Raw genomic sequence first — 26351 nt, forward strand, 5'->3', positions numbered from 1 at the left:
ATACTATTTTGCGGAGGCAGTAGCAAATCTTTCCTGATGTGTCATGGTGGAGTCATTCTCAAAAAAGTAATGGCTACAAAATTGAGTAAACACAGAACCTGTAAAGAAAAGATTTCCTCACACCATGTTAGAAGCCAGCCAGCTGAAGGAGACATGCTGTGGAAATTTTTGAGAGACGTGTGAGTATTTTTCCCCTTGTGCAGGCCTCAGCCATAGAGTGAAAATCCATCTTGTCTACAGATGATGCCAGAGCTGCCCTTTGCTGATGACCCATTATTTCTCCACTCCATCCTGCTTGCTCTTTTAACAGAAGACATAGTGCTCCATCTAATGAAAAGCAGTAACCTAAGCGAGTGAGTTGCCCTCTCTTTCATTTCCTGCAAGTACCTGCACTGCACGAGTCACTGTGAAAGGCTGATGACTCCAGCCAATGACCCATTCTTTTGAGTTTGCTTTTATTCCTCAGGCACTGGAGCTATTTTTATTTTCAGCTCTAATCTAATTTCTAACCAAGTCTCTTTTTCCTTAATTCTGGTTTACCAGATGTATGACTCCTATCGGTGGCCCACAAAACTACAACTCTATGTATGTATGTATGTATATATATATGTATATATACATATATATATATATGTATATATACATATATATATATGGAGCTTCACGGTAATTTTTAATATATATTATATATGTATATATTATATATATTATATTATTTATATATAATTATATGTATATATATTATATATGTATATATACATATATATACAATATATTATATTATTTATATATAATTAATTTATATATAATTAATTTTTAATATATATTATATATGTTTATATATAATATATATTATATTATTTATATATAATTATATGTATATATATTATATATGTATATATACATATATATGTATATATACAATATATTATATTATTTATATATAATTATATGTATATATATTATATATGTATATATACATATATAATATATATATTAAAAATTACCGTGAAGCTCCTCACCATCCCCCCTTTTAACAGATTCGAGTCAACAGAGAAAACTTGCCTATCACTAGTCTATTGTTCATGGGTTTCTCTGGAGTCATAAATATTAATTAACTACCAAGAACTCCCTATGAGTGGGCACTTGCAGATAGGAGTGGGTACTTTTGGGGAGCACTGACCTTCTGGGCACTGTGCTTAACACACCCCTTATCTTCTCCAATAATTAGCTAGTCTTAATTCTCCTTCACTCGTGAGCCAGGCTAGAAAGACTGAGCAGGCTATTCAAGGATTTCCATTCAAATGTTTAAATCGTCACTACTAAAAGAATGCAGTATTTCTTCCCAACAACAAAATATGTGGACATTCAAAGGCCTTGACTTAAGGGAGAGAGAATAGCAGGAAAAAGAATTTAAAAACAACAACAACAACCTGTTTTCTAATTTGAGCTAGAAAATCAAGAAACATATTAGCCAAAATTGTTCAGATTTCATTTTCCATCCCAATCTGTTTGTGTGCTAAATTGACTATTCTTAAGCCCTCCAGGGGAATAGAACAAAAAAGTAGGGGGAGTGGGGGGGACTTATGTCTATACAGATATGAAAACGAGACTTATTAATAAAAATCAAAGTGTACAAAGCCGTTTTACCAGAAGCGCAGAACCTGATCTAGATTCTATGAATCTAAGGAAAAGGTAACTTAAACCGGAAGAAATTCATGTGGACTTACGCATCCAAGGCCTCAGGAAGAACCATGATAAATAGACTAATTCTCCTGGTCCCTCATGAAAGGCAGCTATTCCCCCAAGTATGACTCCATGAGCAATGGGTGGAAACTGAGAAGAAGCAGATATGGCGAGTTGTCCAGCGTGGAGGTGGTGAGACCATTTGTCTGACAAACTAGTAAGAGCTCAGGTAAGAACCCATTCAGTTTGTATTTGAGACAGGCCTTCTCTCAAAGACAGAGGGAAGTCAAAAGGTGTTGTATAAAAGATTGCTGGATTAAGGCGGCCTTTGGAGTTGTTAACTTAAAAAATAAAATTGCTAATAGCAAATAGGACAGAACGAAAAAACAATATAGGGCTTTCTTCATAATTACTAGACTTTGAGGTGATAAATGTCTGAATCACGTTGGAAGCGGAGGGGCTGAGAAAGAAGGCGTGCGGGTGAAAGGCATTTCCGGGCATTTGAATAGGGGCAGAGCTCTGGAACCACTGACAAGCTTCAAGTATGTTCCCAAACAGGGAGTTATTCCGGCCCTGAGTTGGCAACTCAGCTCTCCAAAAGTATGCGCTAGAAACACCAGCCCTGACTACAACAGTCACCCACAGCAACTAAAGCCACCCACTACCCGGCAGATGACCCCATAGAGCAAACCAACCCATCTGGTCCAAGCTCCCCACCTCCTCAGGGCTTGAGTCCGAAGACAGGGAGGATGGAAAAATTTGGGGAGTAGTCCCAGCCTCACTAGAAGGACATTCATTCCTCAAACCCTCCTCTCAGGTGTTCCTGAGAGGGAGGATGACATCTGGCCAGTCCTCCGCCGGCCACCACTCCTCCCCCCGGGGGGTGGCATTAGGAAACCCTGGACAACCCGCTAGTAAGCCCTCACGTGCCTAAGCGCCTCCCTAGACTTATAAAGGGCGCTGTGCCGCGCCGGGTAGTTGAGCTCACTTGCCTGACTGCTCAGAGTCACTGCGACTTGGTCATCAGCCCTGTTCCAACTCAGCCACGGGCATCTCGCTCCTGCCCTGCTGCCTAGCACTCTGCAAGCTGCACCTAGACAGAAGAATGGAGACTCTCCCTGCCGCTTGGGTCCTGGCGCTGCTTTGCCTAGGTAAGCCCTCGCCGCCCCCAAGTGGAGAAGGTGGGGAAGAAGGCCCCGTGCATTTGTCATAAGGACAAGTATGGAGTTGTCCATCAGGCTCAAGTGCTCTCAGTCTTAAGAGGATGTCTTCTGCCAGTCTGCCTTTTCCGTTGGTGGAGTTGGGGAAGTGCTGGATGGTGCGACTTGGTCAGTTAAAATTGCATTTCGTAGAAATATACTGGGTTATGTTCCGCCTGAATTAATATCAAATTTTACTGGGATTTTTTTTTAAGTTGAAAAAAATTTTTTTTCTTTTTCTTTTGAAAATGAGACAATTCTAGAATCCCAAAGGTATGGACAGTACCTCTGATTGATAATGATTTACTTTCTTGGGGTGGGGCAGCAACAGATTGTTTCAGCCTGCTAGAGACCTTTGTGCAAAGGACCCATTTTACAACCAGGGGGCTCTGGGATGTACCTGCTCCAGCAGAGTTGCTGGGGCCAAGGTTATCTGGGCAGGTCCAGAAAGAAACTGCCAACAGACCTTTGAGTTCTCACCTGCTGCTCTCCCCAGCAACCCCTGCTTCCCAGGCTGTAAAGATGGGTAGCTTAGAGAGGTTTTTGTTTGTTTTATTGGTAGTTTTCTTGTTTGAAATGAGTTAGCTCTTGTCGGCAAGGGCACAGGGAGTTCCCATTGTTTGTAACGTTTCTCTTTTTATTTTTGCCTTATTTTGTTTAATCAATTGTCCCTAATTTCTTAAGTGCCAGATGATTTAAGAATTATATATGAACGTTCCCAATAGATGAACGTTTTAATAAGGAAATAACAGTTACCAGTCTCACATTCTTCTTGAACTTGCAATGAGACAAATTTCCCTGAGACACTATCTGTGCAGGATGTGACAGTTAAATTATTATTTTGACACGCCTTACATGCCTTGGGAACCCTAATGAAGTACATACTATGCATACTTAGAGAGTACACGTTTAAGGGCAAGAACCCAACTGGAAACTGGATCTGTGGTTTCTGTCAAAAAATAGGAGCTAAGAATGCCTTGCTAGAAGAGTCACCTTAAACAATGTGGCTTTGCCCTGTTTGGTTTGAGGTCTCTGTGCAAAGGAAAAGCTCCAAACTGCGACAGTCTTCCTCGAGTTAGACATGAACCTAAAGGTCACAGTGGTGGAGTGACTTTGTTTTTCCACTTGCAAGGTGTATAGGAACAATGCAGGTGTCTATTCTGGGCCTCTCAGTGGATATGCTAATGCAGAATAGCAAGCGTCTATGAATAATGAGGTTGCTAGCCACCTAGTGCGTGTGCTGTGTGTGTTTTTGTTGTCATGAAAGTGCTTAACTTCTTTATTGCAGTACTTAATTACACTTCACCTGTTTCATCAGCCGCCAAGCCCGTTTCCAAATGAGCTAGGTCAGTTTCTGTTCTCCCAGTCTGTTGAGATACTTCTTGTCACTAGCAAAGTTCCTGTTTGGAGTTCTATATTGTATCTCTCTAGCCTGGTATGCAGGTAGGTCTTATTGTTTCATTCCAAAGCATAGAGAGAGAGAAAGGAAGAAAGAAAGAGAGAGAGAGAGAGAGAGAGAGAGAGAGAGAGAGAGAGAGAGAGAGAGAAAGGAAGAGCAGGGCTACTTAATGTTGGAATTTGTGCTCCTCCTCAAAGAAAAGATTGCCTAGAAATCAGACTTTGTCCCTCTAAGGAAAGTGATATTTTAGATGTAAGCATACTTTTATTGCTTTTGTTGAATGCCTATGCATTTATGATTATGAGTGTCAAGTTCCACCATCCATTTCTAATGTATGCAGTTTCAAGTAGCTACATACAGCCATTCCACTACTATTACATTTATAAAAGTTTGAGATCAACGCTCTTGTTTTATGCATAAGGAAACTGACCCAAGTTCCCATACAAAACAGATGATAAGTGGGGAGAGGCGGGGTCTAAGTTGACTAGAATTTTTAATTAAATGAACATTAGGTAAAAGTGTGGACACAGCGCAGTCATGAACAGTTTTCTGAATAATACATATGTTTACAGCTGACTTGTCCCATCTGATCTTGTGAGATCAGAGAGAGGGTGAGACATTTTTTATTTTGAGCTCTGCAGTTGGCAGTTATGAGTAGTGAGGCCTGATCTGAAGTCTAACATTCTCATTCATGTTTAAATGGGGTTTTGACGATATTCATGGGTGACAGCTCCATAGTCTTTGGACCCAGTGACTACTGACACCTGCTAAAGAGTGACCTTGAACTTAGTTGTGTGGCTTCACTACATGGTAAGAGAATTAAGCAGAGTAAATAGTCTTTCTCAAAACTATGAGAAGCAGAATCTCAGTGAGACAGTGGGATTCCCTTCTGTTGACCCTGGGAGTTAATGATGTACCTGACTGTTAGCATAACCTGAGATGGCACACCGGGGCAGAAGGCATGCTGATGGGACTCTCCTGTCTGGATTTTGACCCAGGTATCTCAGGCACCTTTCGCATTATCTTGCTACTTGAACAGCTTAGATAATTGGAGTGTCTGGTTCAGCACTGGAATCCAAATCCAGGAGGTGAGACAAGAAGTAGCTATTATCAAATGCCTGAGGTGGGCTGGACACGTTTTGCGTTAGATATCTTAAACCCGATCACCCCATTTTATCCTTAAATAATCACTGAATAAAGCCAGATATAATGGTGTACTTTTGGTCAATGCAGGCACTAAGCCTCAGCGATATCAGATATCTTACAAAGACTAGCAGACTGGGGCAAAAAATAAAGTTTAAGGTCACTCTTTAGCAAGTGTCAGTAGTTGCTGGGTCCAAAGGCTGATGGCGAGTCAAAAATAACAGGTTCTAATAGAGAAACCCCAGAGTTAACTAGGGCTGTCCTGGGACTTGGAACCTGTTCTATGTGGGCTCACTTCTGGTACCAAACAAAGCAGAGAAAACACTTATCTATCATTTCAACCTAGGCTAAAATAGTTGACTTTTTAATATAATATTCATATTGTATGTGGATGTATATATGTATGACATGTATGTGCACACAAACTTGTGTGTCAATAGCTTTCATATTGCATATTTATAATTTATGATTTTGACCTAAAAGGTTTATTTTTATTCATTATAGATCTTAGACATGAGCTTCATTATGAAGTAGTTATTGAAGTTGGCAGGGTCTTTTATTTCTCTTATTTTCAAAAATATATACCAACTAAGGTAGTCAGGAAGAGATTATCTTAGTTTTCTATTTCTTGTGTCTTTATGTAATTGTTAATTTTTCTGCCCAGTTTTATGAATCTCCTATTCCCTGAGTAGAGAGGCAGAAGTGAGGAGTCCTTTCTAAAGAGACTATAAATCGAGGTGTGGCTTCCTCATTTGCACTCTAAATATAGGCGTATGCAAATTGTCTATTAATGTGGCTATAATTGCTGTTGGGAGCATTCCACTGGAAGACAATGGGAAGGCTCCCCAAAACTGTGATAGGCAAGAACCTTAGAGAGGAGCCACCTGACAGCCTTGGCATGCCAATGCAATCCTGGGACTTTTTTTTTTTTTTTTTTTAAATGAGGTATATGCAACACACTTGGTGTCCTCTGGCTGGGTGCCTAGCTAGAGAGCAGATAAAGGTTCAGTTGCATTCTAGGTTACAGTAATGATTTAATTAACTGGCATGCTATTTCTAATCATCAAGATCATTTAACTTCTTAGGTCAAAATCATGAATTATAAATGTGAGATTACTGACACTCAGGCTTGTGTATGCATACACGTTTATTGTGTGTCGGACTTTATAGTTTGTAATTGAAAGGCTTAGTGATGGAGCACACATTTCACCATTGAGTCAACCTGTTCCTCTGGCAACTGTTCTAGTCATACCTTAGAGTAAGTCTGTATCTAAACAGGGTTAGTGGGGACATAAGGAAGTAACAGGTTATGTTAAACAATCATGTTGGCTGGATTCATGACTAGATTGAAACCGTATCTGGTTCTTATTTTTTCTGTAACCAGTGCTTCTTGTATGTACTTGAGAGAAAAGATATCTTGAAATTAATTGATAGTTTTTGAAAATCCTATGGTTAGTACCAATTTAATCTAATCTAATTCCCCACCCCTTGTATCCTTGTTTCTCTAGTTATAGACTATTCATTGAGGATATGCTTACCTGACTTCATGTACTTTCTGTACTGTGAGTGTGTGTGTGTATGTGTGTGTGTGTGTGTGTGTGTGTGTGTGTGTGTGAGAGAGAGAGAGAGAGAGAGAGAGAGAGAGAGAGAGAGAGAGAGAGAGAGAAGAGAAGAGAAGAGAGAGAGAAATGGAGAAAGAGGGGAGGGGAAGAGAAATAGGGAGGCAGAGATACAGAACAGAGAAGAGGAGGGGGTGGTGAATATTGAGCAGTGAGAAGATAGAATGGTGGATAGGCAGTAGGAGAATGAAGAGTTATCTAATCCAAACCCTGTACCTCCCTGCATCTGAACCCACTCCCTGCTCTTTGTTTCTAGACATAAGGAATTTCTTAGTAGGGTGATAAAATAGACTGAGCTAGACCTGGATCCCATATCTCAGGAGTCTGGTGTATGATATTTGACACTGACTCTACAGACATGGATGTGCCAGCCTGAGCATTACAGGCTGTTAAGCAGCAACTCAGGATTCTACCCACTAGATGTCAGTAGCAACTCCTACTGTGAAACCCCTCCAGACCTCATCAGACACCCTTGGCTAATAATATTGGCCTTGGTTGAAAACCACTGATCGAACATATGCTTTTTATTGTCTCCCATAATTTACAGATTAAATTACCAAGATGTTCATACTAGTGGTTTCCTGAATACCACTTCTAGTGTTTTAAAAGTCATCTTTGGGGGTTCCATGATAGGATGCTTGCCTAACATGAACAAAGTCCTGTTTAATGTCAGCATCACAAAACCTATCAGCTTAGTCACATCTGTTGCTGGTTTTTAGCAGTACTTGCATCCTGTGAATCCTTTCTTCAGATATTACACAGCTGGCACCCCTCCTCCTGTTATACTTTTGCCCATTCACAATACTAAACGTATCTCTTCCTTCCCAATTATTTTTCTCTTTCCTTGACCATTTCTGTCTGTTTAATAACAGCTCCCCAATTTCCTCCTCTTCACTGCATACTATTTCCTCGGAATACTTAAAAAATATCCCATATATGCAATGATTTTCAAATGGGCTTCACCAGCTCCTTCCAGACTCCATGCACACATAAAGGCAGTGTGTGACCTTAAGACTTAAATCCAATTACTCAATAAGTCCTCCCTTTATGCCTTCACTCACAAATGCCACAAATGGGCTGTCCTTCCTGCTTCCTGCATAGGCACAGGTACTGTAACCTTGGTATGTTCTGGTTGAATACTTACCATTCTTCATGTACTCTGCTTTCCTCATCTACACCCTAGGTATAGAACTGCATTGAATCTATGAAGGACAAGAATTGTGTCTCTTCCTTTTTCCATTGTGTTCTAAGCCTCACAAATAGAAAGTGCTCAGTAGATATGTATTGAATAAATATTTCATTAATGTAACCAACTAGAAAGAAGCATGTGATGAGCTGACTTCCTCCTCTTATAGCTAAACCTTTCTTGAGTATGTATGTGCCTCTCACTGAAGTCCAATTCTTAAGTGCAAACTAAGTCTACATATTCACAAACTACATCTTCACAAAGGAGAAATTCTGACACCTCTTGAAAATGAATTACCTTCAAGATTTTTTAAAATGGCCTGTTCATGACAATATAATAACTCATGCCTGTATATCCAGGAATAGTTAGACTGAGAGGGTATGTTTAAAAATTTGAGGCTAGCCTCAGCTACATACAGAGAACTTTTCTTTTAAAACAATATCAATGGGTGTTTAAATGACTTCATCCATAGTCATTTTCTTGTGTGTATGCCTGTGTTGTGTTCACTGATTAAAACTTTATCCTTATGCAAAGATTTATGTTTTGCCTCCAGCATGAACAGTGAAAGTAAATTAGTTAGCATGCTGCTGAAAATGTCATGATACAGTCAAAGCGTCAGTCATCGCCATTACTATAGTCATCACCATGACTATAGTAAAAGGACCTCTCAACAACACGGAATCCAACTGTTGATCCTTTATGAAGGTTCTCGCTCAAAATTAGACATTCATTTACATCTTCTGTTTGAATCAATGAAAGAAGAAACCAGAAGGAAAAACACACATTTACAAACAGCTATAAAAAGTCTCCCCAAGTGAGACTATCTCAAGGAAAATGATTCCAATAGAATTAAAGTAATACTCTACAGATGCATTCTCAGCTTATAGGAGAGCCACGGCTCATCCTTAGAATTCTAAGTCATAAAGTTTCTGAACACCAAGACTTAATTTTACCATATATACAAGAGTTCCCCTGATTTTCCTTCATCATGGAAACACTTCCATGATAAAGGAGATATCTTCCAAGAACCATGTAAAACATATAATTTTTCCTCAACGTTTTCCTCAATGAGTTTAAATACTCATTCATGACTTACTTTAGCACTGTATCATGTGATATCTCAAATGTATAGATACTTTAAGGTATGGTTTAGAAGACTGTACTGATATCATAGAATAAAAGTTAATGCATATAGTTGAAAAGAATGTTATATTAAATCCTTTCTCACCACTTGTCAAAGAAAATTTCTTGAACCTCTTAAAATTTAAAATTAAAACAAATATCTGGATATCTGTATTATATCAATCACTTGTGCTATTTTATTTCAAATGTGGTTTTTTCAGTTATTTATAAATGATGCTCAAGTATATATATGTATGTATGTGTATATACACACACACACACACACACACACACACACATATATATATATATATATATATATATATATATATATATAAAATTCATTTTTATTTGCTTGATTTTTTTTTTCCAGAGAAGCTGCATTTTGTTTTTTGTTTTATTTTCTGCCTGAAGTTTGGGGATGCTTTGCTGACTTGCCCTCCTCTTTAGTCACAGAATCCCAGCTTCCTCTCCTTTGGTCTTCACTAGGAAGCTCAAAGTGTCTTCACTAAGAAGCAGGTCAGAAAAAACTGTAGGCAATTAGGACATTTTATATGTCAGGTATTCTGCCTGACTGTCGGGCAAACAGGTCCTAGCACTCCAGGGCCCACGGCTGTCAGGGCTATCCCCATTCCGGTGACAGCACTCAGACTCTCCCACGCGCACACGCATGGTCCCCATCATTGCTTAAGGGTATAGGTTGGGCCCTGACTCATGGGGAAGAGGCGAATTGCATCCTGTGAGTCAGTGGTTCCATTTCCTGCTGGTGTATTTGAGATTTCACTGAAGTGCAATCTCTAAAAGGTGGAGGGGAGATGAATGGAGAACATCAAATTCCTAAACACACTTGGAGCTGTGCCCAGATAATAGTCTTGAAGTGGTTTTGGTCTTTGATTTTCATGGTGAAGTTGAAATTCTAAGCACAAGTTTGCGTTTATAGACCATCTACCTATATCACCTTGCATAGACTTCATCAGGGTCTTAGTAACCAGTATCAATTGTCATTACATCCGATTTTGACACACACGTGATCCAAAATGTTTAAGCTAGTGAATGACTTTATTAACAGGAATCCATTGTAAGGAATGAAAACCTTAAATAAAATATTTGCAATTGAACCATAGCTTGTGATACACAAACCCACTAAAATCATGAAAAACCGAAGATTAAGGAACCCTGTGGACATGAAACTAGAGCTTATTCCTTCCCTGTATAACTTTAAAATAACGACTACTGGGCTGTGGTTGTAGCTAATGACAGAGTGCTCTCTGTCTAATCTTCAACACTGGGATGTTAATTTTTGCCAAAGTGACAGGTGTGGGTGGGCTTTTCAATCTCCTAATCACCACATTTATTCCTCTATTCAACTTCCCAAAGTTTTGGGACAGGCAGAGCTAGAGACCAGTGAGGACCCTTGTTTTAAATCTGACAGCTGCATATGGAGACAGAAAATTTAGACCCATTTTATGCCATTCACTGGCATGACCTCACTTTAATGTGATTATTTATGATTTTATCTGTAAGCTATTTTGCTGGTGGATTACCACAGCAAGTCTCACAGAAACTGTCCAACCAATGATCTGTCTCCACACGAGCATCACAGGCCAGGGAAGGCCAGTGTCCCAGGAGTTTCACACCCTAGACTAAACAATCTACAATCTACAAAGACAAATATTTCACCTGTGGCACAAGCAACTCGAAGCTTTTAATAGAAGATGAACTAATAATTTATAAAAGCCTTAAGAAACAACAATGGAACGGTAAAGAGCACTGGCTGGGGTCAGCTGGGATGGGTAGCGGTGGACAGCAATCTTAAGCAGGAAATGCTCACCTTGACAGCAGCACCACTTCTTGCCTGTGTGACTTTTTAAAAATTGGATATTTTATTTATTTACATTTCAAGTGTTATCCTCTTTCCCAGTTTCCCCTCTGCAAACCCCCTCTCCCATCCTCCCTTACCCTGCTTCTAAGAGGGTGCTCCCCCACCCACCTACCCACCCACTCCCGACTGTGTGATCTCTAAACAAAGGATAATGCGCTTGGACAGAGAAACTCGTGTCCCAACCCCCACTCTCACCCCTCCCACACACAAAAGGACTTTCCTGGATTGAGAATTGAAATATCTCCTCGAGGACTTACAGGGAAGAGCTGAGTGGAGGGTAAAGGTGGTAAGGATACAAACTTGTACAGTCAGAAGCCCAATCCGTGTTGAGGAGACTGTCTAGGTTAAAGGGTTTAATTCTTCAGTACAATGCATGATAAAACTCTACTGAGAAATGGAACAAAACTAATGTGGTCAAGAATCCAGCTTCTCCTCCAATTCACACACGTCATTCCACACCTATGTAAAAACAGTCTTCATCTCTGTTGAACAGAGTACAGAGACTTTGGTCTCTCTCTCTCTCTCTCTCTCTCTCTCTCTCTCTCTCTCTCTCTCTCTCTCTCTCTAATTTCATTCCAGTCATTTAAGAAAAATTAATTTTGGTCTATCAAAGCCATTCATGTTGATTGGAGAAGCCTGACCAGAGAACAGATACTTCTAGAGCAGTGGTTCTCGATCCATAGGTCATGACTCCCTTTGGAGGGAAAAGTGACCCTTTCACAGGGTCGCTTCATCTCAGCTATCTGCATGCCAGATATTTATATTATGATTCATAAGCATAGCAAAATTACAGTTATAAAGTAACAGCAAATATAATTTTATGGCTGGGGGTCACCAGAAGATGAGGAACCAGATTAAAAGATCACAGTATTCAGAAGGTGGAGAACCACTGATTTAGAGCCTTCAGTGCTTTCAACCCAACAGAAGAAAATAAAACTGGATCTTTAGGCCTTGTCTTCTGTGATCACTAGATACGTGATCTTGTATAAGACATTTAATTTGCACACACTGGACTCTTTTAGGGTGTGCTCATCTTTATTGTGAACGGGATTGTTGTGTCAACTTTGAAACATAGTAGGTAGTAGGAACCATAAGGTTGGACTTGATATCGATCTGCACCTAGATGTTTAGAACACTTTCATGTGCAGTTTGATTAGTAAGTCCAAAGTTTCTCTGATCAAGGAGAAAAATCAGTTTTTCTCCTTGAAATACACCAGAAATGGTGTATTTAAATGCCAAATTGTAGAGGCTTATACTCTTACTATAAACCAGTAGAGGGCACACTACCTGGATAGTTCATTCAAACTACAGGCTAGAGGTTGACTGTCTGGAATATTTATGGGAATCTCTGATAAGTCTGGCATTTCTGGGGGGTGGGGGGAGAATCCATTTCAGTTTCCCTAAAAGTCTGTAAGAACAATTGAGAGTTGGGGAAGGGAGTTACCTTGTCCAAGTAACAGAGGTCAGGTTTTCTCATACCATTCTCAATTCCCCGTTCCTTCTGAGGAGATGCAAATAGTGCTCTGCTTTAGCTTCTGTAGTGTGTTCCATGTGGTATTCATCACATTCAAGTATTACTACCCCTTTCCAAATTCTGTCCTGTGGCCCATTTAACGTGCATTACCAGGAGAAGTTGTTTCAACCCCTCATGCTCAATTCTTGTGTGTCTGATGGAGTTAATAGTTTCTTCCTTAGCATCATTGGGAGCATGAAGTGAGATAGCACAGATAAAATAAGCAGAACTGTATCTCCACGCAGTGCATATTTGAGGCCGGCCAGTTGTGCCTGTTACCACTACTGCCAGCACACCTATTAACTATATAATAGTAATTCCTACAGGTTAGAAAAAAAGATTGGTGTTCAAATACGCAAAGATGAAACAAGAGAGGCAAAATGCTCTTGTATAGATGTGTATAGAACTAAAAGGCTCTTATTATCATGTTTTCCATATAACTCAGAAAAGGCCTGAGTCATTCTGATGCTTAATTTCCACCATTTATCTTTTCACTGAATGAGACAGGTGTTTCGTTCACTGTGCTGACAAAGACTGGGTGCCAGGGCTTACATAGCTTGGCATGCTTCACCAGCATCTTCCAGTACTAGATAAGACATACACACGGTCCTCCTGTATCCATGGGTTCCAAATATTTGAGAATAGTGTCTGTACTGAACATAACAACACAGTAGAACAGATATCATATAGCATCTACATTGTATTAGGTTTTAGATGTAATCTGGAAATGATTTAGGGAACACTAGAAGACAAACTCAGGTAAATTTACAATGCTGGAGCTAATCCCCATGAACCAAAAGGAACAAAAGTATTCTTATTTTATCTAGATTATATTTTGAGAATTATATGACTGTTTCCATAAGTCTGTTATCACTTTGATGAACTAAATTATTAAAACGAAACATCCCAATATATACCAAAGACATGAAGAACTGTAATGAAAGCTGGTTTCCTTGCAGCACTAATTACATATTTGATTTTCTTCCATAACTAGGTTCCCACCTTCTACAGGCAGTTATCAGCACAACAGTGATTCCATCGTGTATCCCAGAAGAATCTGAGGATAATTGTACAGCTTTAGGTAAGTTTATGGTCATGAAAGCAGCATCACACTTTTACACATTTTCAAATAAAATGCAAATATAAATACATGCTAATGAAACAAGAGGAAGGGACACCTGCCATATCCACTTTTAACCTAATAATTAACTAGAGATCTGGAGAAATTGCATGAAGGAATAACAAGGGGAGAAAGATCAGACATGTAGTTATAAAGATTTGAATTTTGGAAACAGAAACCAAAGAAAATAATATTGAGCATAAAGCCACTACTGGAAAATATTTGAAGGACCAGATCCCATGAAGAACAGGAAAATGCAAACTCCATACACAACATAGTGTTGTCTTGATAAATGTATCATGTAAGAGGAATGAATATTCTCATTCTGTTTCAGGCATAGGGTTCAGGAAACATTCATGAAGTGCTTAGTGTGATCAGCACCGTGTTGAGGTAAAAATACAAAGGTAGAAACAGAATGATAGACAGCTATTGAATCCCCAGGGGCATCATGGTCCAGGAGAACCCCCATGGTGCTTTTCTCTGAGCTATATACTAAATCCAAAGAATGGTTTCAGGTTTCTACTTCTTTCTTGTCCATCACCATCAAGGTTTCTGGAATTTTGTCAATTTCCCTCCATCACTGGTTTTTTGTTTGTTTGTTTTGTTTTATTTGTTTTGAAACTTATTTTTGGATAATTTTCTAAATATTTTAGGTGAATCATTGTTTTCTTTATTCATACATATACATATACATCATATACATATACATATACATATACATATACATATACATATACATGTATATATATATATTTGAGACAGTATCTCATGTGTCCCAGGCTGGCCCTGAACACATATGTAGCTGAGGCTGATTTTGAACTTTTGATCATTTTGTACCCACTTCTGCAGCAGGGTGGGCAGCACAATATCCAGTTCAAATGGTGGTATGGATTGAACTTGGGCTTTGTGCATTCTAGACATGTGCTCTGCCAATGGACCTACATTACCATCATAAATAATATTTCTATTTAAAATTCTTACATTCACTGTTTTTTTTTTAGTGAACTATTTCAAAATTTGTCTAGTTCATGGTCAGGTGTTCGTTCAACAGATGTTCAAGAGGCTGGTTTCTTGGTTGATATTTTTAATGATTTGGAAATATGCACCTAACCAAGACTTACTTTAGAATTAAACTCTCCTGAATTAATTAATGCTTTCAACTTGTAATTTAGTTATTTAAGAGTAAGAAATTTTAGAATTGCTTTGAGGCTTCCAAAAACAAACAAACAAAAGACAAATTTTACTTTGGGGAAGGGAATGATCCCAATATGGAGTGTGTGTGTGTGTGTGTGTGTGTGTGTGTGTTTTCTGAGAATTACATCCTCAAGATTCATTTTATTTAGCCTATTGTATGTTTGGGTGTTTGTTTATTTTTTGGGGAATGTGCTAAGTTGAGTAATGCCTTACCCCTGGAAATTCTCCACTGTTATCCCCTGACCTGTCTGTTGAAATTGCTTAGAGAAAGGATAGTTATACAGCCAGAGTCCCAGAACACAAGTCATTAAACTTCTCATTCCTTTCACAGTTCAGATGGAAGACGATCCCCGTGTGGCTCAAGTGTTGATTACGAAGTGTAGCTCTGACATGGACGGCTACTGCTTGCATGGACAATGTATCTACCTGGTGGACATGCGTGAGAAATACTGCAGGTGAAAGAACCAAAGTGTCCAATGACAGTTCTGAACCCTACACTTTCCTTTCCTCTTCTGTAGTTAAGATAGTTCTATGGGCTGTTGGCATGTACTTCATAGATACTGTTAAAGACTTAATTACTTCTTCAAAATTAGGAAACAAATAGAATGTTTCAGTCTGGATAGATACTTTAGAAATAACGAGGGGAACTTCAGATGCCTCCCCTCTCCCTATAATAGCAAATACATATATAATTAATTCTAGATGACCAGTACCTTGGCAGCTACACAGATTGCCCTTTTGCCACTGTAATTTGGACTAGATGCTGTGTAGAGCTATTTTTAAAAATGTTGAGTTAACTCTACATTCAAATTTTGAATTTACTTTTATAACTTTTAACAAATCATCCTGGTTTCTTGTATTGCAGTGGGGACTTAGTACTTGTAATGCTAACTCATAGCATGACCTCATTTAAAAATAATTGGCTTTCTTTGCTGTTGTTCTCTTTCAGATGTGAAGTGGGCTACACTGGTCTGCGGTGTGAACACTTCTTTCTCACTGTTCACCAACCCTTGAGCACAGAATACGTTGCATTGACAGTGATTCTCATCTTCCTGTTTCTTATCATAACCACTGGATCCATATACTATTTCTGCAGATGGTAAGTCAGTTAGTTTTACTGCCTATTTTTTAATTACCAAAACACAGACCTATAAACTGGTTGAAATCTAAATGTAGTATGGGAGGAATAAAGTAGAATTATTAGCAAAGACGCTTTGCTGCATAGCACCTGGGGCTCACTGTCCTTCACTTCCTGCCTATGTGCACATAAAACTCAAATAAGGAATATATTTCCTTTATGAAATCCAGACAGAAATTCTAATCCTATAATAATTAGGGCTCTCCTCCCTACAGTTATATTATTACAAAAATGATAACTAAGAAGAAATGTAACTAACAATTGTCTGTGAGTTAACTGGACCCGTGAAACCGAGAACACTAGAACACTAGTGCCCATAAAAATGCTTCCAGTTTATTTTTCTTAGTTTGAAGTTGGTACAAATTGTTTAGTGATTTTTCCCCAGAAAGTCATTGTTTAGATTTTGTGCTAAGTAGTTATCTGGTGATAATGCCTTCCTGAATATATATATACCAGAACTTAATACTGGTGAGAGAAACTGATAGAAAAGGATGCTGAAGGATCACTCCTGACATTTCTCAGCTTTGTGCTCATGTCAAGTCCTTGGAGAAACACGTTCACGGTGTTAACTGTGTTACCATGTCTATTTCTTACCTAAACTGTTGGACTGAAGGACACCGTTCTCTTACTCTCTTGCTTTTCCCATTACCTGACCCAAACCTACTCAGTCTGAGCATTTTATATAAGCTCTTGGAGTCCATGTATTCATTTCAGGGTTTGTTTTTCTATCTGTTACTTACAGTGCTGTTTCATTTCTGATTATTTACAGGTACAAAAATCGAAAAAGTAAAAAATCCAGGGAGGAATATGAGAAAGTTACCTCAGGAGACTCAGTGTTGCCTCAAGTCTGAACAGTGCCATCAAATTATGGACAAGGATGCACAACATGCCTGGCTGATGTCAATATTTTGTCGTGTTAATAATATTTATGTTGGGTCATATGTTAGGTCAATAACTGTATATTTTTAATACACTTGGAAAGTGTTTTATTTTTGACAGAAATATATTTGCTAATATATTATATGTAAAATATTTAATATCAAAAGAAATTTGATATTTTTGTAAGAATTTCCTGAGTATGATGCTTTATTGAAAAGCTTCAAAATTCATTAAGCCTGTGCAGTGCTTAGAGCAAGCAATGCCCAGTCTGTGGCTTGGGAGGTGTCTGCAAGTGACATTCCTGTTAGCTTAGTGATATGGTCAAGTCAATCGCATACGTAATTTATTTTCTACTTCTCATGTCTGTGATAATTGACTTGACTATATTATGGCTTGGCATAGTGGTTGGCGAGCCTAGTAGTACTGTCAAAACAATTGCATAAGTAATTTATTTCCTATTTCTTATGTCTGTGATAATTGATTTGACTATATCATCATGTATTAAACAGTAATAACAATAGGACTTAGTGGAGGTAAACACAACTTGTGTCCCTTGAACCACACATTTGAGCCAGCTAGTCCTAGAGAGGATGTCTCTTTAGAATCTCTGCTATAGAGTTCAGATGTGTCTTGAGGGACAAAGGACAATCCCCTGTGCTACCCAACCCAAAGAAAGGCTGCTCAATCTATGTAGAGTACATCATTATGTAAGGTTGTTGTTTTGAATATCAATCAGAAAATCCACATTTGAAGACAAATTTGAACCTCATTTTAGAGTATTTTTTTTATAGGGAATTTATTGAAGAATTATAACTTTAAAGCAGAATCCAAATTGAATTAATTATATTTTTAAAATACAGGAGGACACTACTCAGATCTCGTCTGATATGGAAATGTACTTTTGTATTTCATGCTCAAAAGGATTTTTGTTTTTGTTTTTTGTTGTTTTGTTACTGTTGTTATTTTGTTTCTTAACACAGAGTCTCATTCTAGTCCTGACTGGCTCCTTGCCTTAACCTCCTTGGTTCTTGGTTACAGGCATACATTACTGTGCCCAGCTTCAAAAGTTTTTTTACAACACACAGTTTAGACAACATCTTATTTCAGACTTTAAAGCTACATTTTAAAACATATATCCAAATGCAGGAAGTGAGAAAAATACAGGAAAAATAAATCATAATCTATTTTTCCAAAGGAGAAACATATTTGAAAGTTTTTAAAATTTAGACTTCATTGTCAATACCCATGGAAACTGAAGTGAAGCCTGCCCTTTTCTATGTCCTTTGTTTGCCTTCACAGAAAGACAGAAAGGCTGCTCTTCACTCTCAGCCTGCAGGTCTTAGTGAGTCACTGAGAATATTCCATGAATATAAGCAGTTAGTTATCTTGAGAACCACTGCTAGAACACCTTTTCCTGGGAGGATGCCTCGCCAAATGCTCAACCTTAGATGGACTCTCCCTAAAACACATACCAGGTCAGGGAGGGCCTATTCTTCCTCCAGCTTCTTCCTGGCATAGATTCAGGTAACAAAAAGATCAGGAGTTGCCCCTGGCCTCTAAAGTGCCAAAGAACAAATCATTGCTACTCCATGGAGCCGGTCATGGAAAACCCTGGAAGGTTCACATAGCTCTCATCCGAAGCCCTGGGCTTGCTATGAGGGAAACAGATTAAGTAAGCAGCACACAATGCATTCCAGTGCATATGCTTGTGCACACACAAGCTCCATACTTTGCAGAATTACAACTCTTTGTTTCTATAGTAACCAGCACACTCAGGTTTAAAAGGACAAAGGGGAAATGAAGGTCAGTGAGATCCAAAAAGTGTATTTCTTTGCCATTTGATTTGGCTGAAGGCCAGTGTCCTGTGTGAGGACACATTTTTAAATCTCGTTGACATCAACTGGATGAAGAAAAAAAACCTGGCCTATTTCCAGTGACCTTAGCTTTTCCACACAAAAAGTTTAAGGCTGATCAATAACTGAGCTAAAACTCAGCCAGTTAATCTGCGGATGCCGACAAAAGGATTTTAGATATTGGTATATTGATATATTATATGGTATATTATATGGTCCACTATGAGCATTCCTCAACATACCACATAATTAGATGCAAGAAGTTTGGGGTAGCATTGCATATTTTTAAATATGTCTTAAAAGAACTCGGGAAAGATTTACATCTTTATATTTTGTTTCGTTTTGTTTTGAAATCAAAGCTGGGACTGAAAGTCAGAGCCTCATACATGTCCAGCAAACACTACTGAAATACACCTATAGTCTCCTAAAAACATACTAATGATGCTGTTGGGTGTTGGGTGAACATGTTTTTAAAACTCATGTTCTAGTGAAGATTATTTTAAGTAAGCATAAAAAAGATTACAATCAATTCATACACAGATTTTTCATTATATTGTGTATACATGCACACAGGGACATCAACAAGGGTATATACATACTAAGAACCAAAGCAATCTCAGATGTAAAATTGTATAACTTACAGTCTTCGACCAAGACTACCTCATAGCCCAGTAGCTACTCTCTGTGAATAAGGACATCATGCTCTGTATGTGACACTAAAGTTTTACTGTAAAAATGAGACTCCACCTACCTAAAGCCTCCATCTCTGTAACTGGACTGTAACTCTATTGCTCTCATCTGTTTTCACTCCCTCTGTGTCAAGAGTCAAACTGTGGTGGGAAAGCCAAAAATTTTTGTTTTGAGTCTTTGAGAAGACAGATAACTAAATTTGGCTGCCAAAAGATATTAATTATTGAATTGATATCTGTATATAGCAAATATATGACATGGCTTAGTGTCCAATTTTTGTTTCACTCAGTCAGTAATCTGTAAAGTTGCCTTTAAATCTTTTTATTGGACCAAATTTGTCATATTTGCTTCAATTTTTTTATTTTGTAGAATTCTTTTTAAGTTTAATTGGCTGTCCGTGTTTTTGTTTTTTTTTTTAATTTTTCTAATGTTATGGGGAAAAGGGGACATAAACAGCAGTTCTGGGCTACATTTAAGACTGTCTAAGATATCTCTGCTATTGAAACATGATGCTTTTGAATATCATACAGTGTACGTTTCTTTTTGCCTATTTGCACTCTGTCACTGCACTTTGTAAGTCTGAAGAACCACTCGTATAAAATTTCTATTAAAGATTCTAGTGGAACATAAAGTTGTATTGTGTTCACCTTAAAACTTATTTGACTATGAATTTTATCAGAGTACTGAATTGTATCAATTTATTTGAGTTAATATCAGCTTTGATAGACATGTACCTTGACATAGTGAAGGACACTATAATGTACAAGTTATTGTCAGTTTTTATTTATTTTTGTTAGGAATTGGCAAAGATCACTATGGAAAAATAAAAGTACAAACACATAAAAAGGCTGAAGTCTCTCTTTATTTTTCCCATCCCCATTTGTGTCCTAGCACACTAGGGGGCTTAAAAGTAGAGTTGTGGCTTTAAGGTATAGCAATAGAAAGACACAGTGCTCTTAATTTGGGAAAGATCCCATATATGTATCTCATTTTAGGGGCTAATATATTGAAGTGTTAAAAAAGGAGTCATAGTGACTTTAGGTGCTATCATGTTTTCAAAGAATATGCTAATGGGTATTTTAATATGTCCTTTGATAAGTGACTTTTTAAGCCCTATATCAGCCAGAAAAGTACTCATGATTCTTTAACCTGTGCCCACCAAGGCTCAGTTTCCTGGCTTTCCAGAGGAGAAAATACCAGCTAGGTCACATGTGTTTCCTTATATGTTGCTCCAACAATCTGCAAGACATTTTTTGCTGTGCTTTTGAAGTATGTACTAAATGTATATACTTTACCACTAAGCCACACACATCTAGATCCCCACTAGAGGTCTTTATTGATTTCTGACCTTCCTGAGCCTTTGCTAGCTTGGGGACAATGAAGCCATGGCCTGTGACAACTGCATGGTTACTGAAGGCAATGGATGGAGCTGCTCTGAGAAATGAGGACTCCTGGCCATCAGGCCACTCCAATTCTGACCAGATCAGAGGCAACAGAACTTGGTGGAGAGTTAGCTTCAATCTAATTCAAAACTTTCCACCCTCCAGCCCCCAGAGGAACAAGAATTATTATAAATTGGAAATTTTGAGATCCCATAGAACCAGAAAACTGAGTCAAAGTCTGAGTCTGAGAACCTACAAGGCAAAAGGAAAAGCTAGTGATACATTCACCTCTTGGCTCCCAGGACATCACCTGGTTTCTGGCTGTATAGTCTTCAATATTGCCTCATCCTTCCTGGTGTCCATGTAAACACATGAGTATGTTCAGATCTCTGGAATTTTCTCTGTATATAGCTACCCTATATTTCTCTTCATGTGACCCAAGTCTTTGATGACCATTATTCAGTGGATTTTCTCAGCCTCCATGCCTCTACTAAGTTTCATTTGACTATACTATCTATCTAATATGTCACCTCCTGAACAGTCTCAGTGCGGTTAATGGTAATGTGTTCAATAACTGGCATTTCCTTAAAAAAACTATCTGGTGGGCTGGAGAAATGGCTCAGCTATTAAAGGCTAGGCTCACATCAAAAATATAAGAAAAATATATCTGGCTTAACCAAGAAGGAGGGCAGGAAGGATGCAGAAGATTCAATAGACTCAAATAAAAAGACAAAGAAAAGCCAGTTCTTGTGATTTATAAGGAAGATCATAAACTTCAGCCATTTTATATTTGACATATCATGGGTTGGGGAAGTTAGAACATCATAGCTTCACTTGGAATAGAGTTACCCTTTTGCCAAGGAATGACATTCTATTTGAGAAAAGAAACAGCTTTTTGTCTACTATAAAACAAATGAATTGAATAATGAATATTCCCCCCAAAGGAAAAGTAGGGTGCTATTTCTAGAGAAGAATGGCTAAATATTAAGCAAATAAACACCAAGTATCTAGTACATAACTACAAATGTGCATAGGGGTTGTAGAATTCTGGATTCTACAAGACCTGGTAGCTGGGGAGATAGTTCAGGTAAGAAAGCACTTCCCAAATAAGGTGGAATGCAATAGAGGCAGATGCCTGACATTGACCTCTGCCCTCTACATATAGAAGTACAGGAGAGTGCATGCAACTACACACAGGTGCACACACACATACAGTAACACACATGTAAATATTTTTTGAATTAGCTAATTGGGTATAGTCTAATTATCTGAATGTATGAAATTGAAAGGCCATTTCGGTTGTGGTCAGAGAGGTGTAACTTGACCCATAATTCTGTGGAAAAGGGGGGCATAGGCCAAGAAATATTAGTGATCAATACAAGTTCAAAAAAGTAAGGAATCCTTCCTTTCTCCCTTGGCTTCTCAAGAAAAAGGTGGGGCTCAGGTAAAACATTTATTATTTATTTATTTATTTATTTATTTATTTATTTATCTCTTTCTTATCTTAGTACAAAAACTTGATTTGTCCCAATGAGGACTATATAAACTTTCTGAGATACAGAACTCTAAGATGATACATTGAGTTGTTTAGATCACCAAATCAATCTGTGGCAAGACATAACAAGAAGTAAGGAATTACTCTTTACACAATTACTCTTTAAGGAAGATTCAGAGTAATGTTTTGAGAAGACTCTCCAAAAGAAAGACAGATAGACCTACCAATTAAGTTTTATAGTGTACTAGAGGTCAACTGAGAAAAACGTAGGCAGGTACTGTCTGGGGGAACAAACAATAGGGGGCATTTTATCTACAGCACAGAAGGAAAATCAAGTGATTAGAGTGGTTTGCTGTAAAAATGAGAATAAAACAAAGGGGGAAATAAGGAGGTTAATTTAATTTGAATATGTTTAATCTAAAGTAACAGAGGGCAAATAGGTAGAAGTAGCATGCTTGCTGTATTGACAGACCCTCAAAATTATATGCTGTCTTATGATTTTACAAGCCACTTTTACATCTCCCTCTTTGTTTACATGCACACATTGAGATGATGGATAAAGAGGAATAATTGCTACCTGAGAGAGAACTGGACTGGGCTGTTAGCACTCACTTAGCACTGGGTTCTATGCCCAGAACAACAACAACAACAACAACAAACATAAAATGGGAGATATAGTCTCCCAAAAGATTGTGATTTGCAAAGTCAGGAACTCATCCAGTGTCCTAGAGATTCCAAGACCTCCATCTTACTCCAGTACTGGCATGGCAGAAACCTCATCACAATGACTACTGTTGAAGCCAAAGAAACATTTTCAGGGAATGAAGAGAGTGGGAAAACACAAAACAAAACAAGCAAGTAAACACTGGAGTCCAAAGGGAAGTTGGTAAAGATGGTGACACACACTGTTGATCCCAGCATTAGGGAGGCAGGGGTAGGCAGATCTCTGTGACTTTGAAGCCAGTTTGGTCTATAGAGCTAATTTTAGAATAAAGTCACACAGAGAAACTGTCTCTACAAACCAAAACCCAAACCCAACAAAAAACAAAAAAGGAAAAGGAGATCTTGAAAGTAAAAGAAACAATATTCATCACTTCATTCAAGCATTCTAAAACCAAGATTGTTGCACACCCCTTATGTATACCACATCTTAAGGATAAGAAATAAAAGCTAAACTTGGAATTTATATTCTAGTGAGAGACTGGAGAAAATACATACTCATAACAATAATAGCAATAAATACTTGCTAGTCACTACTAAGCTTTTAAGTATATAACTCATTATATCTTTTAAACCATCCTATGAGGTGATTGTTTCCATTGATGAAGTAGGAACCAAGCATAACATACCTAGGTATTCCTGCATAGTGATGAATAAGATAGCAATTCATAGCATGCTGTGACTTGGGGCTGCTTTTTCTCAGCTGGTTAAACAATCATCTCTATGGAGATAACATATGAGTACATAGAGAAGAGAAAGATGTGTCCAAACCAACTTATAGATCCAAGTGTTCCTACTACTCTTACTGGGATAGTAAAAGCTCTAATTTCTAAATACAGTGGGATGAGTTGTAGGCCAGAGAGTGCTCTAGAAAAACAGTAGTATAAGAATGAAAGATACAGTCAAGTAGAAAATTTAAGGGATGCAAACTTTGTCTTTTATTAAAAACTTTGTTTTTTTAATTAAAAATCAGTTTGAAATCATCACAGGATTATAGATAGTGTAGCAATATAATTTATATCTCAAAGAGACTATAGTCTATTTGCTTTGTGGAAACAGATCAAACTGAGTAATACCCACACCTGAGAAGTGAGTTAGGGGCATTTTAATTGCTTCCCAAATTGTCATAAATCTAGGGCAAAGATAGCAGTGAGAGTGAACAGTGGTGGATTAATGAAGAACAGTGAGTTTGGAATGTAGACAGAGAATGCTTTAAATCAGCAGGACTTACTGCTGGTCATATACAAGACGACAACTAAGGAAACATGATCTAAAACTCAGGACAAAACAATATTCCAGGCTTTTTCACAATAGCCAGTCAAGTTCAAAATCAAGGATGAGAAGGAACAGGAAGAAAAAAAGACATGCTTGGTTTTCTGTAGTTTCTGCAGTTAAGAGAGTATTTCTGGTTGATGAGAAAGGTGGAGGCCAGATTGCACCAAGATAAGAAATGGTAATGGCTACTGCTAACTATTTATGTATGTATATGTGTACACACATATACATTAACACACACACACACACACACACACACACACACACACATTCTTATCCAGAATCATAGAGAAGAACAAATGACAAACTGTTAGCAGTTCTATTATAGATTTTCTAGTGTTGGCATTAACCAGACCCTCCGTTTTCCTCTGGCTTTTTCTGTGTTCCTTTACACTGAGAGTCATGAAAAGTTGGCATCAGAGATGAGGATTATTTATAGGTAGAAACTAGGGGGACAGACACTGGATTTCCCTTCCCCTGATCTCTGACACTCCTGTCCCAGACATCTGAGAACTGGCTCTCTCCCAGAGTTTCAGGAAAGGGACTAAAGCCTGTGAGTCATGTGCGTGCATGTGATGCCATCTAGGTTACAGTGGGAGAACCTGGTTGTGGGAATATAAATAAGCCCCTTATCAGTGGGTAGGGCCTCTGTATACATGGGTTGGGCAGTGGAACAGAAGGCTGACCTGGAGAACATGCATGGGAGTTGCATTGAAACTGTATTCCCTCCAGAGGTCATGAAAGCTCCTGGGCCTATTGGGAGTGCCACACACACTGGACCACGAGAAGGATGGTTTAGATTAATGGACACAAATCTTAGCTGGCTTTTATTATTGAGACAAGACATGACAACAAAATGCTGAGCCACAGTCCTTTCTACCTTTTAAATTTGTGTCATTTACAAGTCTCCAGCAGGTCTGTACCCTCCAATGTAGTGTTCCATAGTTTTGGACCAAATGCTCAGTATTTTATAGCTAAATGTATGTTTCTTTTCTGGCCATTTGCCACTCTATGATACATACTAGAATTTACCCTTTATGACCAACATGATAAAATCTTTGCCTTGCTAGTACCTACTTAGGTTATAATAAAATCTCAAACTAAGACTATGACAGAAATAGTATATGGATTCAGCTCCACAGGATAGGAAATTTGAACCCTAAAATAATGAGAGAAACTGTCCTTAGAAATTAAATCATGAAAAACTGAATTATTTTGAAGTCTTTGACATAGAAAAAAAGCCAATGTAACATATGACAGAAGAATGGTTTAGTATAGATGCTGATCAAACCCAGTGTGTTATTTTTGCCACACTGTTCTGCCTTTGACTTCAGGCTTGAGACACTTTCATAGGAGACAAATCCCAGAGGCCATACGGCAGGCTGCAGCAGGGTTTCCTAGGTGTACCTTTCAAAGAGGAAAAATTAGGAGTCACAGTGTACATATTACTATTGCCAATAGCAACAGAACTATGTACCACTGTAGAGCAGTTATGGTATATGATTGTGTGTGTGTGTGTGTGCAAGAAACCGAGTGTTTCATAAGATATATTGCTGCTTAGGCATTCTTTTTACAAATACACACTAAATTAATATTTTATTATAATTATAAAATGTCCAGAAATTTATTATTTTATAAATACCCACTTCAAGATTTGTTTCAGTATTCAAAATATTGCCAAATAAAAACAAGTTTAAAAGTTCCCCTGTTTAATTTTGACACCTGCGGGGAATGATGTGCCTGTTCACTGGTACGGGTGTGGGTTTCTGAATCTTGTTGGGCTGTTGTGATTCCCAGGGCTTCAAGGAGACTGGAGCTCGAGAATCTTGACTGAGTTCACTTCGTGTGCAGCACCG

The 26351-nt window shown here is 38.2% G+C and overlaps 1 protein-coding gene across 1 annotated transcript; it reads left to right on the forward strand.

The window, feature by feature from the left end:
• Positions 1-2641: 2641 nt before the first annotated feature.
• Ereg (epiregulin) lies at positions 2642-20456 on the forward strand. Its single transcript, XM_034508239.2, has 5 exons — positions 2642-2837; positions 13744-13830; positions 15395-15518; positions 16013-16162; positions 16971-20456. The coding sequence occupies exons 1-5, from the start codon at positions 2792-2794 to the stop codon at positions 17050-17052; spliced, it is 489 nt and encodes a 162-aa protein (XP_034364130.1). The 5' UTR covers positions 2642-2791; the 3' UTR covers positions 17053-20456.
• Positions 20457-26351: the final 5895 nt, after the last annotated feature.

This window comes from Arvicanthis niloticus, chromosome 7 (assembly GCF_011762505.2).
Source record: "Arvicanthis niloticus isolate mArvNil1 chromosome 7, mArvNil1.pat.X, whole genome shotgun sequence".
NCBI lineage: Eukaryota > Metazoa > Chordata > Mammalia > Rodentia > Muridae > Arvicanthis > Arvicanthis niloticus.